This window comes from Euleptes europaea, chromosome 12 (assembly GCF_029931775.1).
Source record: "Euleptes europaea isolate rEulEur1 chromosome 12, rEulEur1.hap1, whole genome shotgun sequence".
NCBI lineage: Eukaryota > Metazoa > Chordata > Lepidosauria > Squamata > Sphaerodactylidae > Euleptes > Euleptes europaea.
The window spans coordinates 27,795,695-27,813,563 of record NC_079323.1 but is presented as its reverse complement, the minus strand read 5'-3'; the positions used below and the strand labels follow the sequence as shown (position 1 = coordinate 27,813,563).

The window sequence follows — 17,869 nt, the reverse complement described above, 5'->3', positions numbered from 1 at the left end:
GCTGTGTCCCAGGATCTCATGGGCTTTGGTTCATGAAAAATTATGCCACAATTCTAACTTCTATGTGTCTGTCTACAGCAAGAACTGGGACTATGCAGGCTAGAAAGTCCTGTTGGGGGGGTGTATTCTTGTACATTCTATCTTGATATTGTGCCAGTAACTTTTACTTAGAGTCATTGCTTTGTTTTGCATTCTGTTTGTGCTTGGCAAATAACCAAGCAATGCTGAAATCAGGCACATCTTGTGCTAGGGACAATAAATGCATAAAAGCATATGAGATTGGCAGGTCTGAGCAAATTTCCAGTGGGATTCTGGGGTAAATGGAAACCAAAGCCTGTCTGACTTGTAAATGAACAGGTCTGAGTAGGGATGTTTTAGTTCCGGTGACTTCCAGAACAATGTCCTCAGGTCTCCAAAGTCCTGAGGTCAAGGAAGCCAAACAGACTATATTTCTTTCAAGAGAAGAAATGCTACAGGGAAGGGAGAAAACAAACAGAAGAAGATGTAGGTGTATGAGATTCTCCCATGTACACTTCTGCTCTCAGGATTGATCTGCCTATTGTGTGCATGGGAGACTGGTGATCAAGTCTGTGTATTATATAGTGTTAAAACCAGCCATGGGGAAGAGCACAAGAGAGTGGGTTTAACCCTTGCCTCTTTCATGACCTATTTAACCCCCCTTCACTAGCAATTCACCAAATAAGGAAAAAAATAATTTTATTGTATATCTCCCCCCACTTCAAAAAACTGGCATATTAGAAATTATCTCCCCCCCCCCAAAAAAAAACCATTGGGAATGTGGATGAAGGTTATGTTATGTAGACGATTTTTATGCCACTTCTCTCCTATTCTCCCATGTTATTGCCCCAACCTAGATTTTCCCCACCCTATTTCTTAACAAGAGCTAATCGTAGCTCTCCCACATAAAGTGAATTTCAGCTGTAATCATATTTGCAGACCTACCCCCCCCCCCCAGAAAAAAACCCCTCTGGAATATTATCTTTAGATATGGTTCCTAACAGAATGTTAACAGAATTAAGCTGTTCAATGGCAGAATTAAACTGTTCAATGGCAGCTTAATGTGTGGAAATGGTCAGCTGAAGCTTTTCATGATATGCAGGTAAATAGTATCACCCGGTAAATAGTATCCCATTAAGCCTCTGTTAAAGGGACAGGACACTCTTTCTCCAGGCAGTTGTCAATCCTAACTTTTTACAAAGAGCAAGGGGACTAATAAACGGAAGAGAGGAGAACGCTGGTTTACTGTTGAAGTACATGGTTTCTCCCCCAGCAAAATGGTAACGGTAGGTCTTCAAATGCTGATTTGCTGTAATGTCAGTATGTGGATTACTTAAATTGGAATTTTCCCCCATTCCCAGTAACTGGGATTCTAAATCATGGGTTAATCTGGCACAGATATTGCTGTGGCAGTAATGCCTGCTACACTTGTGCATTTCTTTTGTTATTAATTGCAATAGTTACAAAAATGTGGTGTTCCATAATTAATAGGATAACAAAAACAAGCCCCCATCTAAACAGCCTATAATGAAAAACCGTGTTTTAAAAATTTTGTTCTAGTTGCTTTTGTTATTTTAGTCTCCATCCTCTATTGGTTTCACTTTTACAAGGCGGGTCATGATCCATGTTGTGTTGGCCCTGGTAGCATTCAAGCTGATGTTCATTAAAAAAAACTTGCCTTGTAAAAAAAAAAAATATTGATACATTCTGTATCTAAGTTACATTATAGGGTTTAAATCAGCAGGTGTGGATTTTTCCAGCACAGAAATGCTTGTCTTTTATGCATGGCTGTTTCACTTGCCATCACCCCTCTGATGACTTCAGGCTTTTGTGCATGCTGTTTCCCCCCATCAAAGATTGCCTCACTCTCCCTCTGTGTTTCCCCGTGTTTTGCCTGCGTTTTCAGAGACCTGTTTTATCTCAAATTTGAAAACATGGGCAAAACGTAGGGTGATCTCTGATGGTCAGAAATGGCATGCATAATCAGCACAAAGACCCGAAGTCATCGGAGTGGTGACAGCGAGTAAAACAGCCATGCATAAAAGACTGCAGTGATGGGAAAATGCCACTTATGTATTTCAACTTGTTAAAAGTGAAGTGTTCAGGAAAAAAGAATGTGGCAAACTTGGGTGATGCTGGCATGACGTGATGCAAACTGTATCTCTCCTGTTTACAGAGAAAAGATCATGGGCAGTATCCTACCTTAAGAGCCAGCATGGTGTAGTGGTTAAGAGCAGTGGACTCTAATCTGGAGAACCGGGTTCGATTTCCCACTCCTCCACATAAAGCCTGCTGGGTGACCTTGGGCCAGTCACAACTCTTTTGGAACTCTCTCACCTCATATGGAGGCAGACAATGGCAAACCACCTCCGAATGTCTTTGCCTTGAAAACCCTATAGGTTGACGGGAAGATCACACACCTTACCTTAGGCTGAGGGAAGTACTTCCAGCCTAAGAAAGCTTCCTCCAACTTAAGCCTGGAGGAAGACATAACAGAATAAACACATGAACACATGAAGCTGCCTTATACTGAATCAGACCCTGGGTCCATCAAAGTCAGTATTGTCTACTCAGACTGGCAGCGGCTCTCCAGGGTCTCAGGCAGAAATATTTCACATCACCTACTTGCCTAGTCCCTTTAACTGGAGATGACAGGGATTGAACCTGGGACCTTCTGCATGCCAAGCAGATGCTCTACCACTGAGCCACAGCAGACTACTGTTCTAACAGAAACAGTAATATTGCCAATATGTGTACCTGAGACCCATGGGCAGAGGGAGTGTGAATTCCACGGGGAATACCTAGGAGAGGAATGCAGGGTAGAAAGGCATTTCTTTGAGAAATGTGACTTGGAATGTTACTCCCCTGGTCTCTTATGGTCTAGATGCAACTGGTTCTTCCCATTGTCTTCTTGGGTATGTTCTGCCAGGGCTGCTGCAGCATAGTTCTGGTTTTCAACATGGGTGGGACTCTTCCACCTGGAAAGGTTGAGTCAGTTTTGTTGTGGGCTGTCTGCTGTGATATGGAAGGAAGCATCAATTGCATAGTGTATCTCATAACCCACAATAGAGAGCTTCCTAATCAATGGGAGGTTGAAAAATGATGACGCTGTCACATACCACAGCCCTAGTGTGAGAAGGAGACTATTGTGATCAAGAAGGGGAGGGGCTGTGGCTTGGTGGTAGGGCCTCTGCTTGGCATGCAGAAGGTCCCAGGTTCAATCCCTGGCATCTCCAGTTAAAAGGATTAGGCAGATAAGTGATGCCAAAGACCTTTCTCTGCCTGAGACCCCGGAGATCTGCTGCCGGTCTGAGTAGACAATACTGACCTTGATGGACCAAGGGTCTGATTCAGTAGAAGGCAGCTTCATATGTTCATGTGAGAAGCTGAGGAAGCCCTGTGATTTGAAGCAGGGATGTAGGCTTTCCAAAAAGTTGGGACCCGCTTCATAACTTGTGATGCTGTCTTCACGTTCTATTTCCATATTTTTATTTAAGTTTATTTTTATATAGCAGAAGTTCTCAAGGAGGTGTACAGGTAAAATGTGAAATATACAACCAGCAATAAAAGCAGCAGCGCTAAGGTTATAAAAATGCAATTACGAACTCTTCAGCAGCTGATAGAAATAATCTACTAGTAGTTTGCTGAAATATCAAAAGCTTTAACCTCTGCGATGAAGACCAATGCATTGGGTTACAGCAGTTCTCATGCAGAAAACAAATATACATGAGCAAGAATCTTCATATCAGAAACTTAACTGAGGGGAGCTTTCTGCGTTTTATTCATTGACATATAAAACATTTATATCCTGCTTCATGAGAGGATCAAAGGGACTTTAAAGGCTAAGTATCAAAGTACCACTTGGCCAACAAAGGTAAAGCAGCTGTTTTCATAAACCAAATGTTTACCTCACAAATTATAATAAATTAAATTGTTTATTACGGTCCTTTGACCAAACATAAAATATTTACAGGTACATTTCCCTACCCAGAACGGCAGTATAAAGCAATACATTTTAATTAAAACACTATGCAAAATGTTACCCTCGTTAAAACAACTGGTCAACAACACAACTTAAGCAATCACTCCACTCTACAACTTTTCATTCCTGTTTATATTTAGGTTCCTTATGATTAACTACTATTCTGCAAAACTTGGCCACTAACTTTGTTACCTGAGAAAATACATCCTTAAGAAGGATGTCAACTCTAACAGCTTCAGGATGACCAGTACTCTTTCTTAAAAGAGGGCCAAGAATCTTCTCCCTGTCCTCTTTATAGTAGCGACACCTAAGGAGGACATGTTCCGATGTTTCTGGTTCCCCACTGTTGCAGGGGCAAAGTCTTTGTGAGAGGGGATTTTTTTTGGGGGGGGGGGAATTTTCCTTCTAGTACTGCGGAGGGCATAGCCGAGCATCGGGCTAGCATAAATGCCCTCCTATACCTCACAAATATCAAAAGAACCGGCCACTTATCTAGTAAAAGTTATATATTTATTTATTATTTTAATTTTATTCATTGGTACTGGGCCTTTCTCCCTAATCTGCCATGATGTTTAAAGGCTCACAGCAATGTGGTCAAGGTTGATGGTGGGGTGCTGTTTTCACAGAAGAGGTCCAGCTTGGAGGTTGGACCAGCTTTGGAGGCTATGGGATGAGCCCACCAAGAAATATTTGTCATGGTACTAGTGTGATGTTTCAAGGAGACCTGAGGGATGTGCTTCTTTGTAATAGTGGTTGTAACCAGGTGTGTTATGTCCAGGCACCCGCATAGGCAAGGCTGCACTTCAGATTCATGACAGTGGACTCTATTCCTGGACTTGCTCTGGGACTCACGTGTTGATGATTTTTGAGTTGTGTGTAGTTACCCTGAAGAGATACTTTGCCTCAAGAGTCTATATGGACATCTGCTGAATATCTTTTAACCATTCATCAGCTCTTAAATTATTGCTCAGTAACCTTCCAAAGCAACTCTACAAAGGGATAAACATCATAATCCAGCTTCGAGGTAAAGGTGCAAGCACCGGGTCATTACTCACCCATGGGGTGACGTCACATCATAACATTTACTAGGCAGACTTTGTTTACGGTTTGCCATTGCCTTCCCCAGTTGTCTACACTCCCCCCCCCCCCCCAACAAGCTGGGTACTCATTTTGCCAACCTCGGAAAGATGGAAGGCTGAGTCAACCTTGAGCCGGCTACCTGACACCGGCTTTGTGGGTAGAGCTTTGACTGCAGTACTGCAGCTTTGACATTCTTTTACATTCTGCCTGTAGAATATTGCTGACAGAGACACTCCAGAAAAAGTTCTTTAGCTATCTTATTCTGATGTACACTCTGAAGTGTCTTTGTGTGTGTGTGTCATAAAAGAACGACTTATTCTTGAACTTACACTGCTCCTAAATCTGTAACTGTCCTGTAGGTTGCTGAAGATGGCTAAAGAGGAGACTGGTGTGCGATGTTTCCAAGCCTTGCTCATCATGGGCAATGTCATTATAGGGGTAAGTGAACCATGTAAGTGGGGAGGAAGGCTACTCAAGGGACTTGTGGGCTTATTGTGAAAGGTGTGTTCCTACTTATAGCAGATGTAAACAACAGACATTTCAAAGAGGTTAGTTGTTTGCTTAAGAAGACACTAACTCTTAAAAAGAATCCCGAAAAGAACACACTGGGACAGTGATGGAAATGTGGGCTGTGCATACAAACATGAGCATTGGGGTACCTTTATCTGGAGTACCTTTATCAGAAGATGAGGAGTATGTGGGTATTCTATGACTTTAGGCAGATCATGAGAGGGAGGGCAGGAAGGTTTACATCAGTGTTTGGCTCTTGTGACCCTTTCTTCCATGCCCAGGGTAGTGCCGATCGCCACTTTGGGGTCAGGAAGCAATTTCCCTCCATGCCTGATTGGCTACGGATCCTGGTGGGGTTTTTTGCCATCTTCTGGGCATGGAGTAGGGGTCACTGGGAGTGTGCGGGGGGGAGGTAGTTGTGAATTTCCTGTTTTGTGCAGGGGTTTGGACTAGATGACCCTGGTGGTCCCAATTCTATGATTCTAAGAGTATATGCAATATTTGAACATATTGGGCTCAAGTAAAATGTGTCGGTATTGTGTTAGGATGGAATGCCCACTGTGTGTGTCTCTTTGTTGTAGCTCTGTGGCCTTGCCCTGATGGCAGAGTGCATATACTTTGTGTCAGATCAACACTCATTGTATCCTCTGCTGGAAGCTACTGACAATGACGACATCTATGGTGCTGCCTGGATTGGGATCTTCACTGGCTTTGGTTTCTTCTGTATGTCTATCCTTGGTATTGTTGGAGTCTTGCAGTCAAGCAGAACAAAGCTGCTGGTGGTAAGTTGGATGCTAATCAGCAGTGGGTGAGTCCTCCTGATTGAAGGGACCAGTCAGCTGGTTGAGCGTTGGTGTATTCCTGGCTTTTGCACAAAGGAACTTCCCAAACAGTGATAAGTAAATGTGTGGGAGACTCTATTTCCTTGGCAACCTAGTTATTCGCTCTATCTGCAGAGTACCAGGACCTAGAATAATCGTGAGCTTCGGCACTTTCTGAACAAATGAAACTTGCTATTTCAGCTGCCATGCTACTGCATGCCTAGCAGGAAAGAGGTAGACACCGTTTTCTAATTAGACACATATGCAGAGCTTGCTGTCAGTCTATGAAAAGTACAGCACAAAAAAAGTTGAGAAATTTCATACTCCGAGTAGATGCTTATACCTTGCCATTGTCAATTCTTAATTTGGTTGCAACACAAGAATACTGTTGGTGAAATTATAGCCATATGCCTTTACTTCGATGGGGGAAACCTTTCAGTTGCTTATGATTCAAATTGCAGTGTAATGTAAAGGTAAAGGTCCCCTGTGCAAGCACCGGGTCATTCTTGACCCATGGGGTGGCGTCACATCCCGAAATTTTTTAGGCAGACTTTGTTTTACGGGGTGGTTTGCCAGTGCCTTCCCCAGTCATCTTCCCTTTACCCCCAGCAAGCTGGGTACTCATTTTACTGACCTCGGAAGGATGGAAGGCTGAGTCAACCTTGAGCCGGCTACCTGAAACCGACTTCCGTCGGGATCGAACTCAGGTCGTGAGCAAAGCTTTGGGCTGCAGTACTGCAGCTTACCACTCTGCCCCATGGCACAGTGTAATGTAAGGAACCATATATTAAAACTTAAGCTCCTTTCTTAGGGAGGCATTAGTTCTTTAGTGGAAGAATAAGGTGTGACGCTGATCTTTATGCATAATTAGGAGTTGGTGTTAAAAAATGGATTTCCACAATGTATAGCAAACTCAGGCAGCCTTCTCCTGTCACACTGAGGGAGAGTTCTGTGTGAAGGATGAAGGATGAACATGCTTCTAGTGAAATATTGAGACACAAGCCAAGTTTGGATGCTTTTCTCAAGTTTAGTCTTCATCTCGTAGAATTCTTGTGCTGACGCTTACCAGAACCTTAGTATGGCAGGGAATTGGAGTGATCTAAGGACCAGTTTACATATGCATCATCATCACATAATACTGCAGTGGTAGCAAGTGAAGACTTGCAGGTATGAGTTGATCATGATAGGTTGCATGCCATAGATAAGTACAGTATTTTGAGCTGATGTAAGAACTCTCAATAGTTAATATTTGAGACTTGTAGGTAAATGTGAAGTGGTGGCAGAAATCTTGTCAACTTTGCAGATTACGCAAAACTGGCTGGAATAAATGCCTTAGAAATAACATTTGAATAATTTGTTAGTTTCAGCCCAGTTTTTCAACCTGACAAATGCAAAGTTCTCCACTTACTTCCAAAGAATCTAATGCAGTAGGCACAGAGCCAGGGATACCTAGCTTGGCAGTACTATGTGTGAAAACAAAGTGAACATGAATCAGCGGGGCCATGTGGCTGCAGAAAAGGACAACAAAGTTTTTAGGTTGCGTTAATAGAAGGAGCCCCTTGGCTCAGAGTGGTAAGCTGCAGTACTGCAGTCAAAACTCTGCTCACTACCTGAGTTCAATCCTGATGGAAGTCTGTTTCAAGTAGCTGACTCAGGGTTGACTCAGTGTTTCAACCTTCCGAGGTCGATAAAATGAGTACCCAGCTTGCTGGGGGTAAAGTGTAGACGAGTGGGAAAGGCAGTGGAAAACCATCCCGTAAACATAGCCTGCCTGGTAAACGTTGTGATGTGATGTCACCCCATGGGTCAGTAATGACCTGGTGCTTGCACAGGGAACTACTTGTGCCCTTTACTAATACCAGTGTATCATCCAAGTCATGAAAAGCAATAGTTCCACTCAGCTGCATGCTAGTCAGACATCATTGGAAGTTCTGTATCAAGTACCATCTTTAAAATAGACAAACTGAAACAGGGTCAGAAAAGGGGAACAAAGATGGCTGGGGTTTGGAAAACCAGTCCTACGAGACAACGTAGAAGAAATTGGTATGTTCAACCTGGAGAAGACTGAAGGAAGAAATAATCATGCTGTTCTAAGAGACTGGCACATGGAATAGAACACAGACTTGTTCTGTGATGCATAAGCAATAAAACTATATCTAATGGATCAAGGTGGATTTCAGTTGAACACTAGATATTTCCTAGTAGTGAGAATAGTTTAACAATAGAATCAGTTGAGTGGAGGTAGACTGCACTGGAGGTCTTCAAGCAGAAGGCATCTTCACTCTGGCTTATGATTTCCTGCATTGAAGAGGGAGGCAAGGACCTATAAGGCTCCTTCCAACTCTAACTGGTGGTCTACTGAAGTTTTTTGAAGTTCTAACTCTCTGATAATTTATAGTTCAGAAAAGAGAAAGTACTCCCAAAGGCATGTTTGCTGCTTGCCAGGGGGATCTAAATTTTGGATCTAACTTTTCCTACCATTCTGGGTGATGTGTTTTGCTTTTGTATTCTAGTATATCTGCTTGATGCTGATTATCTTTGCCTTTGAAGTGGCCTCTAGCATCACAGCAGCTGTGCACAGAGACTTTGTGAGTATTCCCTTTAAAGTTTTTTTTTTTTTGCTATTGTTTTGTTCTCCTAGAGTTGCTTGATTTCAGCCTTGAGACAAAAAAGATGTATGGTACTTATCTATACAAGGTTAGAAACTCCAAGCAGAAATGAAAGATGACAGCAGTAAGGATGTATGTGGAAGACTTGCCAGATCTTTAAAAAAATTGTTCTCCTCTTGTGATAAGATTTATTTTTAAAGAAGAAAGTAACTTGGAACTATATAATTCTAGCATGGTGGACATATCTCAGTAAGAGCTTGAGCAGTCTTCTGCTGAGTAGGGGGGTGCAAAAGAGACTGGTCTCAATTAATCTTCTTCTAACCAACAGGATGACCCAGGCTAGCCCAATTTTGTCAGATCTCAGAAGCTAAGCAGGGTCGGTCCTGGCTAGTACTTGGATGGGAGATCTCCAAGGAATACCAGGGTCGCTATGCAGAGGAAGGCAATGGCAAACCACTTCTGTTTGTCTTTTGCCTTGAAAACCCTACTGGATTTTCATAAATCAGCTGTGACTTGATGGCATTTTACACACTCATATCCAACAGGGATGTAGAGGGCTTTGAGTTTTCCCATGATCCCTTTTCACTGGAAGGGAATGCCCTTCTGATGATTATTTTGAAACTCCATTCTGCTCTAACTGTGTGCCTCCTTCTCCCTTTGCTTTGGCACCCAGCTCACTCCCAATCTCTTCTTGAAACAAATGCTGGAAAAATACCAAAATCCCAGCCCAGTCAACAATGATGACAACTGGAAGAGCGAAGGTGTTACCGAGACATGGAACCATCTCATGTTGCAGGTACTGATGACTCATGGTCAGCCTGGGGCTTTCACCTTAAGTCTTGCATTAAGGAATGGGCTTCTAACCACTCATGACTTATAAAATGAAGTGCTCATAAATGCACTTTATTTAAAAAATGCAGTAACAATGTTGAGGCTGAAATGGATGTCTTGATTGCAAAGAGGTTGAGCTTTTGGGTAAGTTTCTTAATGTTCCACTGCTTGGAATATAGGGTGAGAGTATTGTGGACTATTATTTATTCAAAGAGGCATCCTGCTTCTCCCCTGAAGTGCCAAAGGCTGCTTACAAAAGAGAGAATTAACAGCAGGAGAGCCATATTTTTCAATTCTGTTAAATCCCACTGAGTTCTAAAAACACTTCAGTGCTTTTCATGCTCCCATATGTCTAAGCAGACCAACTCTATCGATACATCTTTAGCCTGTCTTCAGAGCCAACATTCCTACTAGTCCTAATATCTGTTCTACTTGTGCTTCGTTTTTTAATTTGACTTCTTAAAAAAATCTGTCACCTCTTGGCACATGGCTCCCAGGGAGGCTAATAACAGAGTATAAATAAAATAAAGCATCATAACATCACGGCAATCCTAAACTTGGATATCCTACCTTCTGCCAAAAGAAAAAACAGCAATTCTAGAGAAGAGGGTGTATATATGTATGTATATATGTGCATATACCATGGGAAGCACAATCAACCCCCTGAATGAAAAGAGATGTATTCCACCCCCACATGTATTCCACCCCCACATCTATCAGATTGAATTTCTGCAGGCAAAGACCCTGTATCTGTAACCAGAAAAGGCCCTGGATCTGTGACCGTCCAACTCACAGATGGGAATGCACAGAGAAGGGTCTTGGTGGTAAACGATCACACTGTATAGAGGTGATCTGAACCAAGCCTGCAATTCAGCCAGTGTGGTGTAGTGGTTAAGAGCGGTGGACTTTAATCTGGAGAACCGGGTTTGATTCCCCACTCCTGCACATTAAGCCTGCTGGGTGACCTTGGGCCAGTCACAGTTCTCTCGGAACTCTCTCAGCCGCACCTACCCCTCAAGATGTCTGTTTTGGGAGGGGAAGGTGATTGTAAGCCACTCCTTTGAGACTCCTTAAAGGTAGAGAAAAAGCAGGGTATAAAAACCAATTTTCTTCTTATACTTACCTAGGAGTTATCACAATTGAAATTGGTGTGACTGACTTGCGTGTGACTATGCCTAGGATTGGGCCATTAATGGCATGGGAATATAAGCACTGAATCTAAATTTGGCTGAGATACCGTAAGACTGATATCCTGACTTACCCTTCTTCTTAGAATTATGTAGACTAGCACCATCCTTCTATACCAGTATGCAATTAATATTACACCAATTGATGGCTTAGATTATTCCCAAATATTCAATTTGTTACTCTTTATTTTCAACTTCCCATCTACGTGAATTCCACAGAAATGACTTGGGCTATGTTTAGGGTTCATCAGAAATTTCTGTTGCTTTTTCCACTAGTAAGTTTCTTTTTTTGCAAAGATTATTTGAGTTAGTGATGTCCTGCAAGCTCTCTTCTTGGAAGAAACATTAATGTGGAGAGCCCCCTGATGTTTTCTCTCTCTTCGCCCTGTCTGGTAGTGCTACATTCCTGCAATATTCTCATGTGTAACCGGAAAGTTGACCCTGACTGGGCGCCGCTCTGGTCCTTTTCCTTCCCAACCAAGTTGTCTCCTTTTTTTCCTGAATGATCACTTAATCTCTGTAGTCCTAACATACAATTTCTCTTTCTTTCTTCTTGCCTCCCCACCCCCAAACCAAGAGTAAGTGTTGTGGTGTGAATGGGCCATCAGACTGGCAGAACTACACGTCTGCCTTCAGGACTGTGAATAAGGATGCAGATTTTCCCTGGCCGCACCAGTGCTGTGTCATGGATATACTAGGAAAACCGATCAACTTGGATGGCTGCAAATTAGGGGTGTCCGGCTATTTTCACAACATGGTAAGAATTGCTCCTCTGTTTTTTATTTTAACGGTAATTGAAAATGTAACACTAGCTTGGTACAGCACAGGGTCTAAAAGGCTGAACTGTGAATCAAGAAGTGCATCCTCCACCCGGTCCAGTTCAGCTCTACCCTTTGCCATGAAATTAGTAGGTGGCCTTAGGGAAACCTCTCGTCGTTCTGCTTCAGCTTTCCCACCTGCAGTATGGGAATTATCATACTGACCTACCTTGTAGATAATGGGCTGAATCCCATTGAAAGAGTGGAGCAGTTTTGGTCAATTCCTCCAACTCCCCCTCATGCCTTGGCTGGGGGTTTCACTACCCCCAAGAGCAGCATTGTGGTGGGAATTTCAGGCTTGTTGGAGGAGAGGAGAGGAAGCTGTGCTTCCCTGAACAGAACTTTTTGACAGGATCCATCGTGATGTATGGGAACTTTTTGAAAGCACTATACAAATGATTGATTGTTATGATACTCCTGAATGTCAGTAAGGGGCTGCAACCAAACTGTATAGTATATTATTAAAGCTCTAGGATTGGAAAGGCTGCTTCTCTCTCTTTCTCATATATTGGTTTCCCTTATTTTTGCGAAAGAAGCACAATAAAGGAGACAGGTTGCTGAAAATCATGAGAGGAGTAGCATGTGGTACTAGTCAATGTATTGCTTGAGAAAGCTCTTTAAATATGAAAGTCCTTTACTAGACTGGAGAAGAGATCTTTGTCACCACTGATAATTCTAAGTGGTTTTGGCATGTGAGCTATGGTGGAGATTCCTTCAGCTTGTCAAATCTTTGGGTGTTGCCCTTTGGGTGTTGCTACTCCTCTACAGCCTAGACCTAATTCCAGTAGGCTGTACCTCAAATGGGATTAGTGGTGTGTAGTAATTCAAAACACAAAGAGAGCACTTGATATGGTATTGTTGACTCTGAGCCTTGTGAAGAATTGCAGGTTGGAAGTGACCTCATCCAACGAATACCTTTCTTTTAGGACACGGCCAAGAACTTTCACTGTATTGGTCTTCAATCTTTTGAGACCTCAGATCAGCAGCAGCATGATTCCCACAAGCATATGACAGTGCAGTCATGCGACTTGACAGGGGAGCCAGAATGAATGACCTCACAGGAGACTAGTATTTTCTCTTTTTTTGTCATCAAGTCACAGCTGACTTATGGCAACCCCGTAGGGCTTTCAAGGCAAGTGATGTTCAGAGGTGATTTGCCATTGCCTGCCTCCACATTGTGACCCTGGTATTTTTTTGAGGTCTCATATTCAAATACTTACCATGGTCGAGGCTGAGAGTGTGTGACTTGCCCAAGGTCACTCAGCACGTTTCCATGGCAAAGTGGGAATTTGAACCTGGATTTCCCAGATCCTAGTCCAAAACCTTAACCGCTACACCACACTGGCTCTCAGTCTCTATAAAAAAGATAGCTGGAGATGGGAACAACAAATTGTATCATAGCAAACAATAAGCCATGGCTTATGGCCGTAGAGAAATCTTCTTCACCACTGAGTTACCTCCCCTCGTGGTCCTGCTGTTCTTCTCAACTTGCATGCAAAAAGAGAAAGGAGGTATGCACCCAGGTGTGCTAGCAGCACGTTCCCCACCCCAAAAGGCAGCTCCATAGAGACTTGGGACCCACCTTAGCAAGCCAACCCATGGGTTGAAGACACTGTTCTGGTGTACTTCCCTGAAGATAACAGAAATTGGGGTGGTGTTAAAAACCTCTCAGGATCGTTGGTGCTACAAACCAAGAACATAAAGCTGTACATGACATGTTGGTTCCTATCCAATAACTTGCCATGCCAATAGATGGTGCTTTGAGAATCGTCCAGTAGAAGTAGGGATTGGAGGTACAATTCCGACTAGCATGTTTCGACTGGCATTGTCCTGCATCATACAGTGTGCAGAGTGTGAAAACCATGTATTATACTACTTATTCTGCATAATTCTGACAAGGTACCTATCTGAATTCTATTAAGATGTGAGTAGTTTTCTTGTTCAAATATTGAATATTCAAAATGGCTAGCTAATGGTAGGAGATCATCCCCAGACTAAGGTTTCCTGAAATGTGTTGCTAAGTTATTGCAAGTGACTTTCTTTCTTGGCTGATTCTTTAGGGCTGCTATGAATCCATTGCTGGCCCAATGAATAGACACGCCTGGGGTGTTGCCTGGTTTGGCTTTGCTATTCTCTGCTGGACTGTGAGTATCTCAAACTTACCACATCCTGGATTATGTTTTGTTCTATGAAAACACACAGGTTCTTTCTTATCTGGCTGGGACTGCTCCAGTTTAGAGCAGAACATGCTCAAGGGCCACAGCTCTCGGCCAATGCAATTTCCAGTTATTGAGAACCAGTTTGAATTTACTTTTTCTGCAGTGATACGACCAAATCAGATTACTTTTGATAGGTAAACCTTGTCTTCTGCATCTGCCTCTTGGTGTTCTTGTGCATTCACATGCCATTTCTTAGAGGTCCTTGTTTAGGAGTTTTGGCTGCCTGGAGCCAAAGATTTGCTACTGATAATGAGAACATAAAGGGTTTGGTGCTGATGTTTTGACAGAAAAGTTTCATATACATGGTATATGATGGTAAATTTGTGCCTTTTTACTGGACTTCAAGCTTTTGGTTTAACTGTAGTTGTGGACCCTGGTCTATCCTGATCCCTGGAAATGGGGTTTGGGGAGGGGAGGGACTTCAATGTCATAGAGTCCAATTGCCAAAGTGGCCATTTTCTCCAGGTGAACTGATCTCTATCGGCTGGAGATCAGTTGTAATAGCAGGAGACTCTATCTGCATAGGGTATTTTTAAGAATCTGCCACGAAGAATCACCGAGGGCAGTGTGTGGGTTCTGGCTTGCATAAAAGTTTTCCTGAGCTTAGGATTGTCAAGGTCTTCCAGGTATTTTGGACCAAGATTTGGTGGGGTTCCACCAAAGCCTTCCAAGTTGGCAGCCATCACCACATCTTGGGGAAGGAGTTGTAGTCTCTTTACAGTTTGGGGCGTTCAGTGAAATATGACAGAAGATTGAGTTATATTCCCAAATTAAAGGTGGAATGAATCTCCTTTGGAGTGGGGCTGGGGGAATTCCATCTCCTTCCTTTGAGCTTCTGCCATCCCTTCTTTTCCCTGACTTTCCTGAATGCAGTGAAGGGTTGCTTATGGAAGGTTCTGTACTTGAATCTTGGGCCTAATGCTACTCTGTTGTGAAAAGTTTAGGCAGGGCTAACAAGGGAACGCAGGAACAACATAGCCTATGTTTCCTGGAAGCCTTAGATACAATTGCAGCCTTCTAGTGCTTAGTGGAAGTTGAACTCCCCCCCCCCCACTCCCCAATTGTTGTATCTATAAACAGTGCCCTATCGTTGCACTATAGCCGTTATTTGCAACTGGATTTTCCTGTGTGGACAACTCAGTCCAGGAGGTGAATAATTATGGTAGCAAACCAGTTGTACAATATTCAGCAATGTATAGGTGTAGCCCCTCCTGCCATTCCTGCATCCATGTAACTTCAGGAAGGGACAGGGTCTTTATTCCACTAGAACCCCAAACTGGACCCAGTATGATTGTTGTTGCATTTCTGGAATTCATTAAGAAATTTAAACAAATCCCCTAGAATTGTTCCCGCTGCAGTCTTGGGGAAAGTTTGTCATAACTTCAGATAACAAGGGGTAATGGAAAAAATACTTTTTTTCTGCCTTGCAGGGGGGATTCATGATAATTTAGAGCATAGAGGCATAAACACTGGAGGTTGTGTGTGTTTTGGTGTCAAGTCACATCTGACTTACGGCAACCCCGTTGGGTTTTCAAGGCAAGAGATGTTCAGAGACTGTTGGCCATTACCTGTGTCCGCTTCACGCCCCCGGTATTCCTTGGAGGTCATTGATACAAATACTTGCTAGGGTCGAGGCTGAGAGTGTGTGACTGGCCCAAGGTCACCCAGCAAGTTTCCATGGCAGAGTAGGGATTCGAACTTGGTTTTCCCAGATCCTAATCCCACACTTTAACCACTACACCACGCTGGCTTTCACACTGGAGGCTAACAGAAGATAATATCCAGGTTGATTTGGGGGCCGTGAGCAGAAGGAATCTAGACTTCTGGATGCTTTCCTATAAAGTTCATATGAGTTTGTTTCTAGCACATAACTATATTTCTCTATAGTGGGTACAATATCCACAGTCCCGGGAGAAATTCCACTCCACATAATTATGTTGTTTGTATAGGTTTACTGCAGGTTGTTCTACTGGTTGGTGGAGTCTTGGTCTATAAATTCTGGTCAAGATAGCTAAACAAGATGCTGCAGTGGCAGATGAATGGCCATTCTTGATTTGTTTGTTTTTTAACCTTTTCCTTTCAGACTTGGGTCCTCCTTTGCACCATGTTCTACTGGAGCAGAATTGAATATTAAAAGAGCCGCTGTCTACCAACCCATCCTTTTTGGAATCTGCAAATTATTATTTTTTAATGTGATGCTGTCGCCTCTGTTTCATTTCTGGAGATTCTGAAGAAGTTTCCTTAATCCTTCTGTCTCTCCTCGGTGGTGACCCCCTTCCAACCCCCCTCATTTCAAATACAGCAAACAAGTACCTGCAGTGGAGTGGAGGGACGGGTGGTAGAAAGGGGAAAGCTTCCTTCATCTCTCATGCTGTGTTCCAACAACTTGTGTTCAACACCCTTGGATAGGTATGCAATGCCCAGAGGTAGCAGTATGGAGGTAATTACCCCAAACACATCAACCAATTTGAAAAAGAGCAAGTAAATGTTATGTTTTCGAACACTCCTTCAAGAGTATTAACTGCAATTATTTCCCTCTGCATTGTAAGCACATATTAGCATTTCTTTGCAGAGGTAAAAACCACTTTACAACGTTTCAGTTTTTTTTCTGATGGATGTGATGGATGTAAGTCGAACTAGGAAATATGGCTAGTCTGTTAAGATCTCTGATCCATGAACTACACTCAACGGCTACCTCTTTTAATGGATCACAAGTCACCTAGCAATGGTATGCACACCATCCTGTGGAACTGGGCCCAACCCCTACTCTGTTTGTCGAATGACTCACCTCAGAAGAGCCGTTTAAGCAACAGAACGTAGTAGTAGAAAAACTGTACTGGCAAAACTGCTAACTGGATGGTTACGTTAAAAATTTCCCCTCTTTTTTTAAGTTGGTCAGTATTCAACAGAAGACCAAATGATTATTTACTTATTGTTGCTCATGTGTAACCAGCCAATTATATAAGAAATCTCTTTTTTTTAACATGGCCCAGTGTGATTTGATATTTTATATCACTTAGACCAACCTGTGTGCCTTTTTCGTGATATTTTGTTCATTGTACATAACTTTTTAAAGACAATTCCCCCCCCCCTCCGCAAGGGGTGCAACTAAATAAGGTGCTGGTGATCCTGCTCAGATCTCCAGCAGACTTTATTGTTCTTTAAAAGAAGCTTCAGGGAATCCATTTGGACGGGTCAGGGGACAGTGAGCATTTGGGAAGGTAATCTTTCTCCCTTGTGCTGTTTCCCTGGTGCCCAAATGGGGAGGGCCCAGTCTCTGTTAATCTGATATCTAATGGGGCTAATAGAACTCAAGAGGCTTGCAAAAAACGGGTGGGGGGATAGTTCTTGCCTACCACAGCCCTGAGTCAAATCCAGGACCTTTTAAGGAGAATTAAAGACCCCTGGGGGGTACAGTTGCAGATCCTCAGAGTCTCATTTAGTTGCACCCTCTGTGTACCCTACGTCAGGGCCAGTTCCAGGTTTTGAGGGGCCCTGGGCAGACAGTTCCCAGAGGCCCGTTTGCCCACCAGCAAGCCTTGCACTTTTCCACTCCCTACCCATGTGCCCCCCCCCATCCTCTCCCACTTGCAAGCCCTCCCACTGGGCATGCTCAGTTGCCTGCACCACCAGTGCACCCTTTCCCAAATGCACCAGGTGGGGCATGCAGCTGGGAGTACTGCGGTCATGGCCACCAGCAGTATCACCTCTGTGTGCCCGCTGTGAGCACGGGTGGTAGAGCACTTCAAGCAAACAGATGGGGAAGGGCATGCTGAGAGGTGGCAAGGGAGGTG

At 43.3% G+C, this 17,869-nt stretch overlaps 1 protein-coding gene across 1 annotated transcript; it reads left to right on the top strand.

Moving 5' to 3' along the window:
• The first annotated feature begins 5,443 nt into the window (after positions 1–5,443).
• UPK1B (uroplakin 1B) lies at positions 5,444–16,273 on the top strand. The gene is made up of 7 exons (XM_056858541.1): positions 5,444–5,518; positions 6,172–6,372; positions 8,925–8,999; positions 9,694–9,816; positions 11,616–11,795; positions 13,917–14,000; positions 16,159–16,273. Exons 1-7 carry the CDS (start codon positions 5,450–5,452, stop codon positions 16,207–16,209), a joined length of 783 nt encoding a protein of 260 aa, XP_056714519.1. The 5' UTR covers positions 5,444–5,449; the 3' UTR covers positions 16,210–16,273.
• The last annotated feature ends 1,596 nt before the right edge of the window (positions 16,274–17,869 follow it).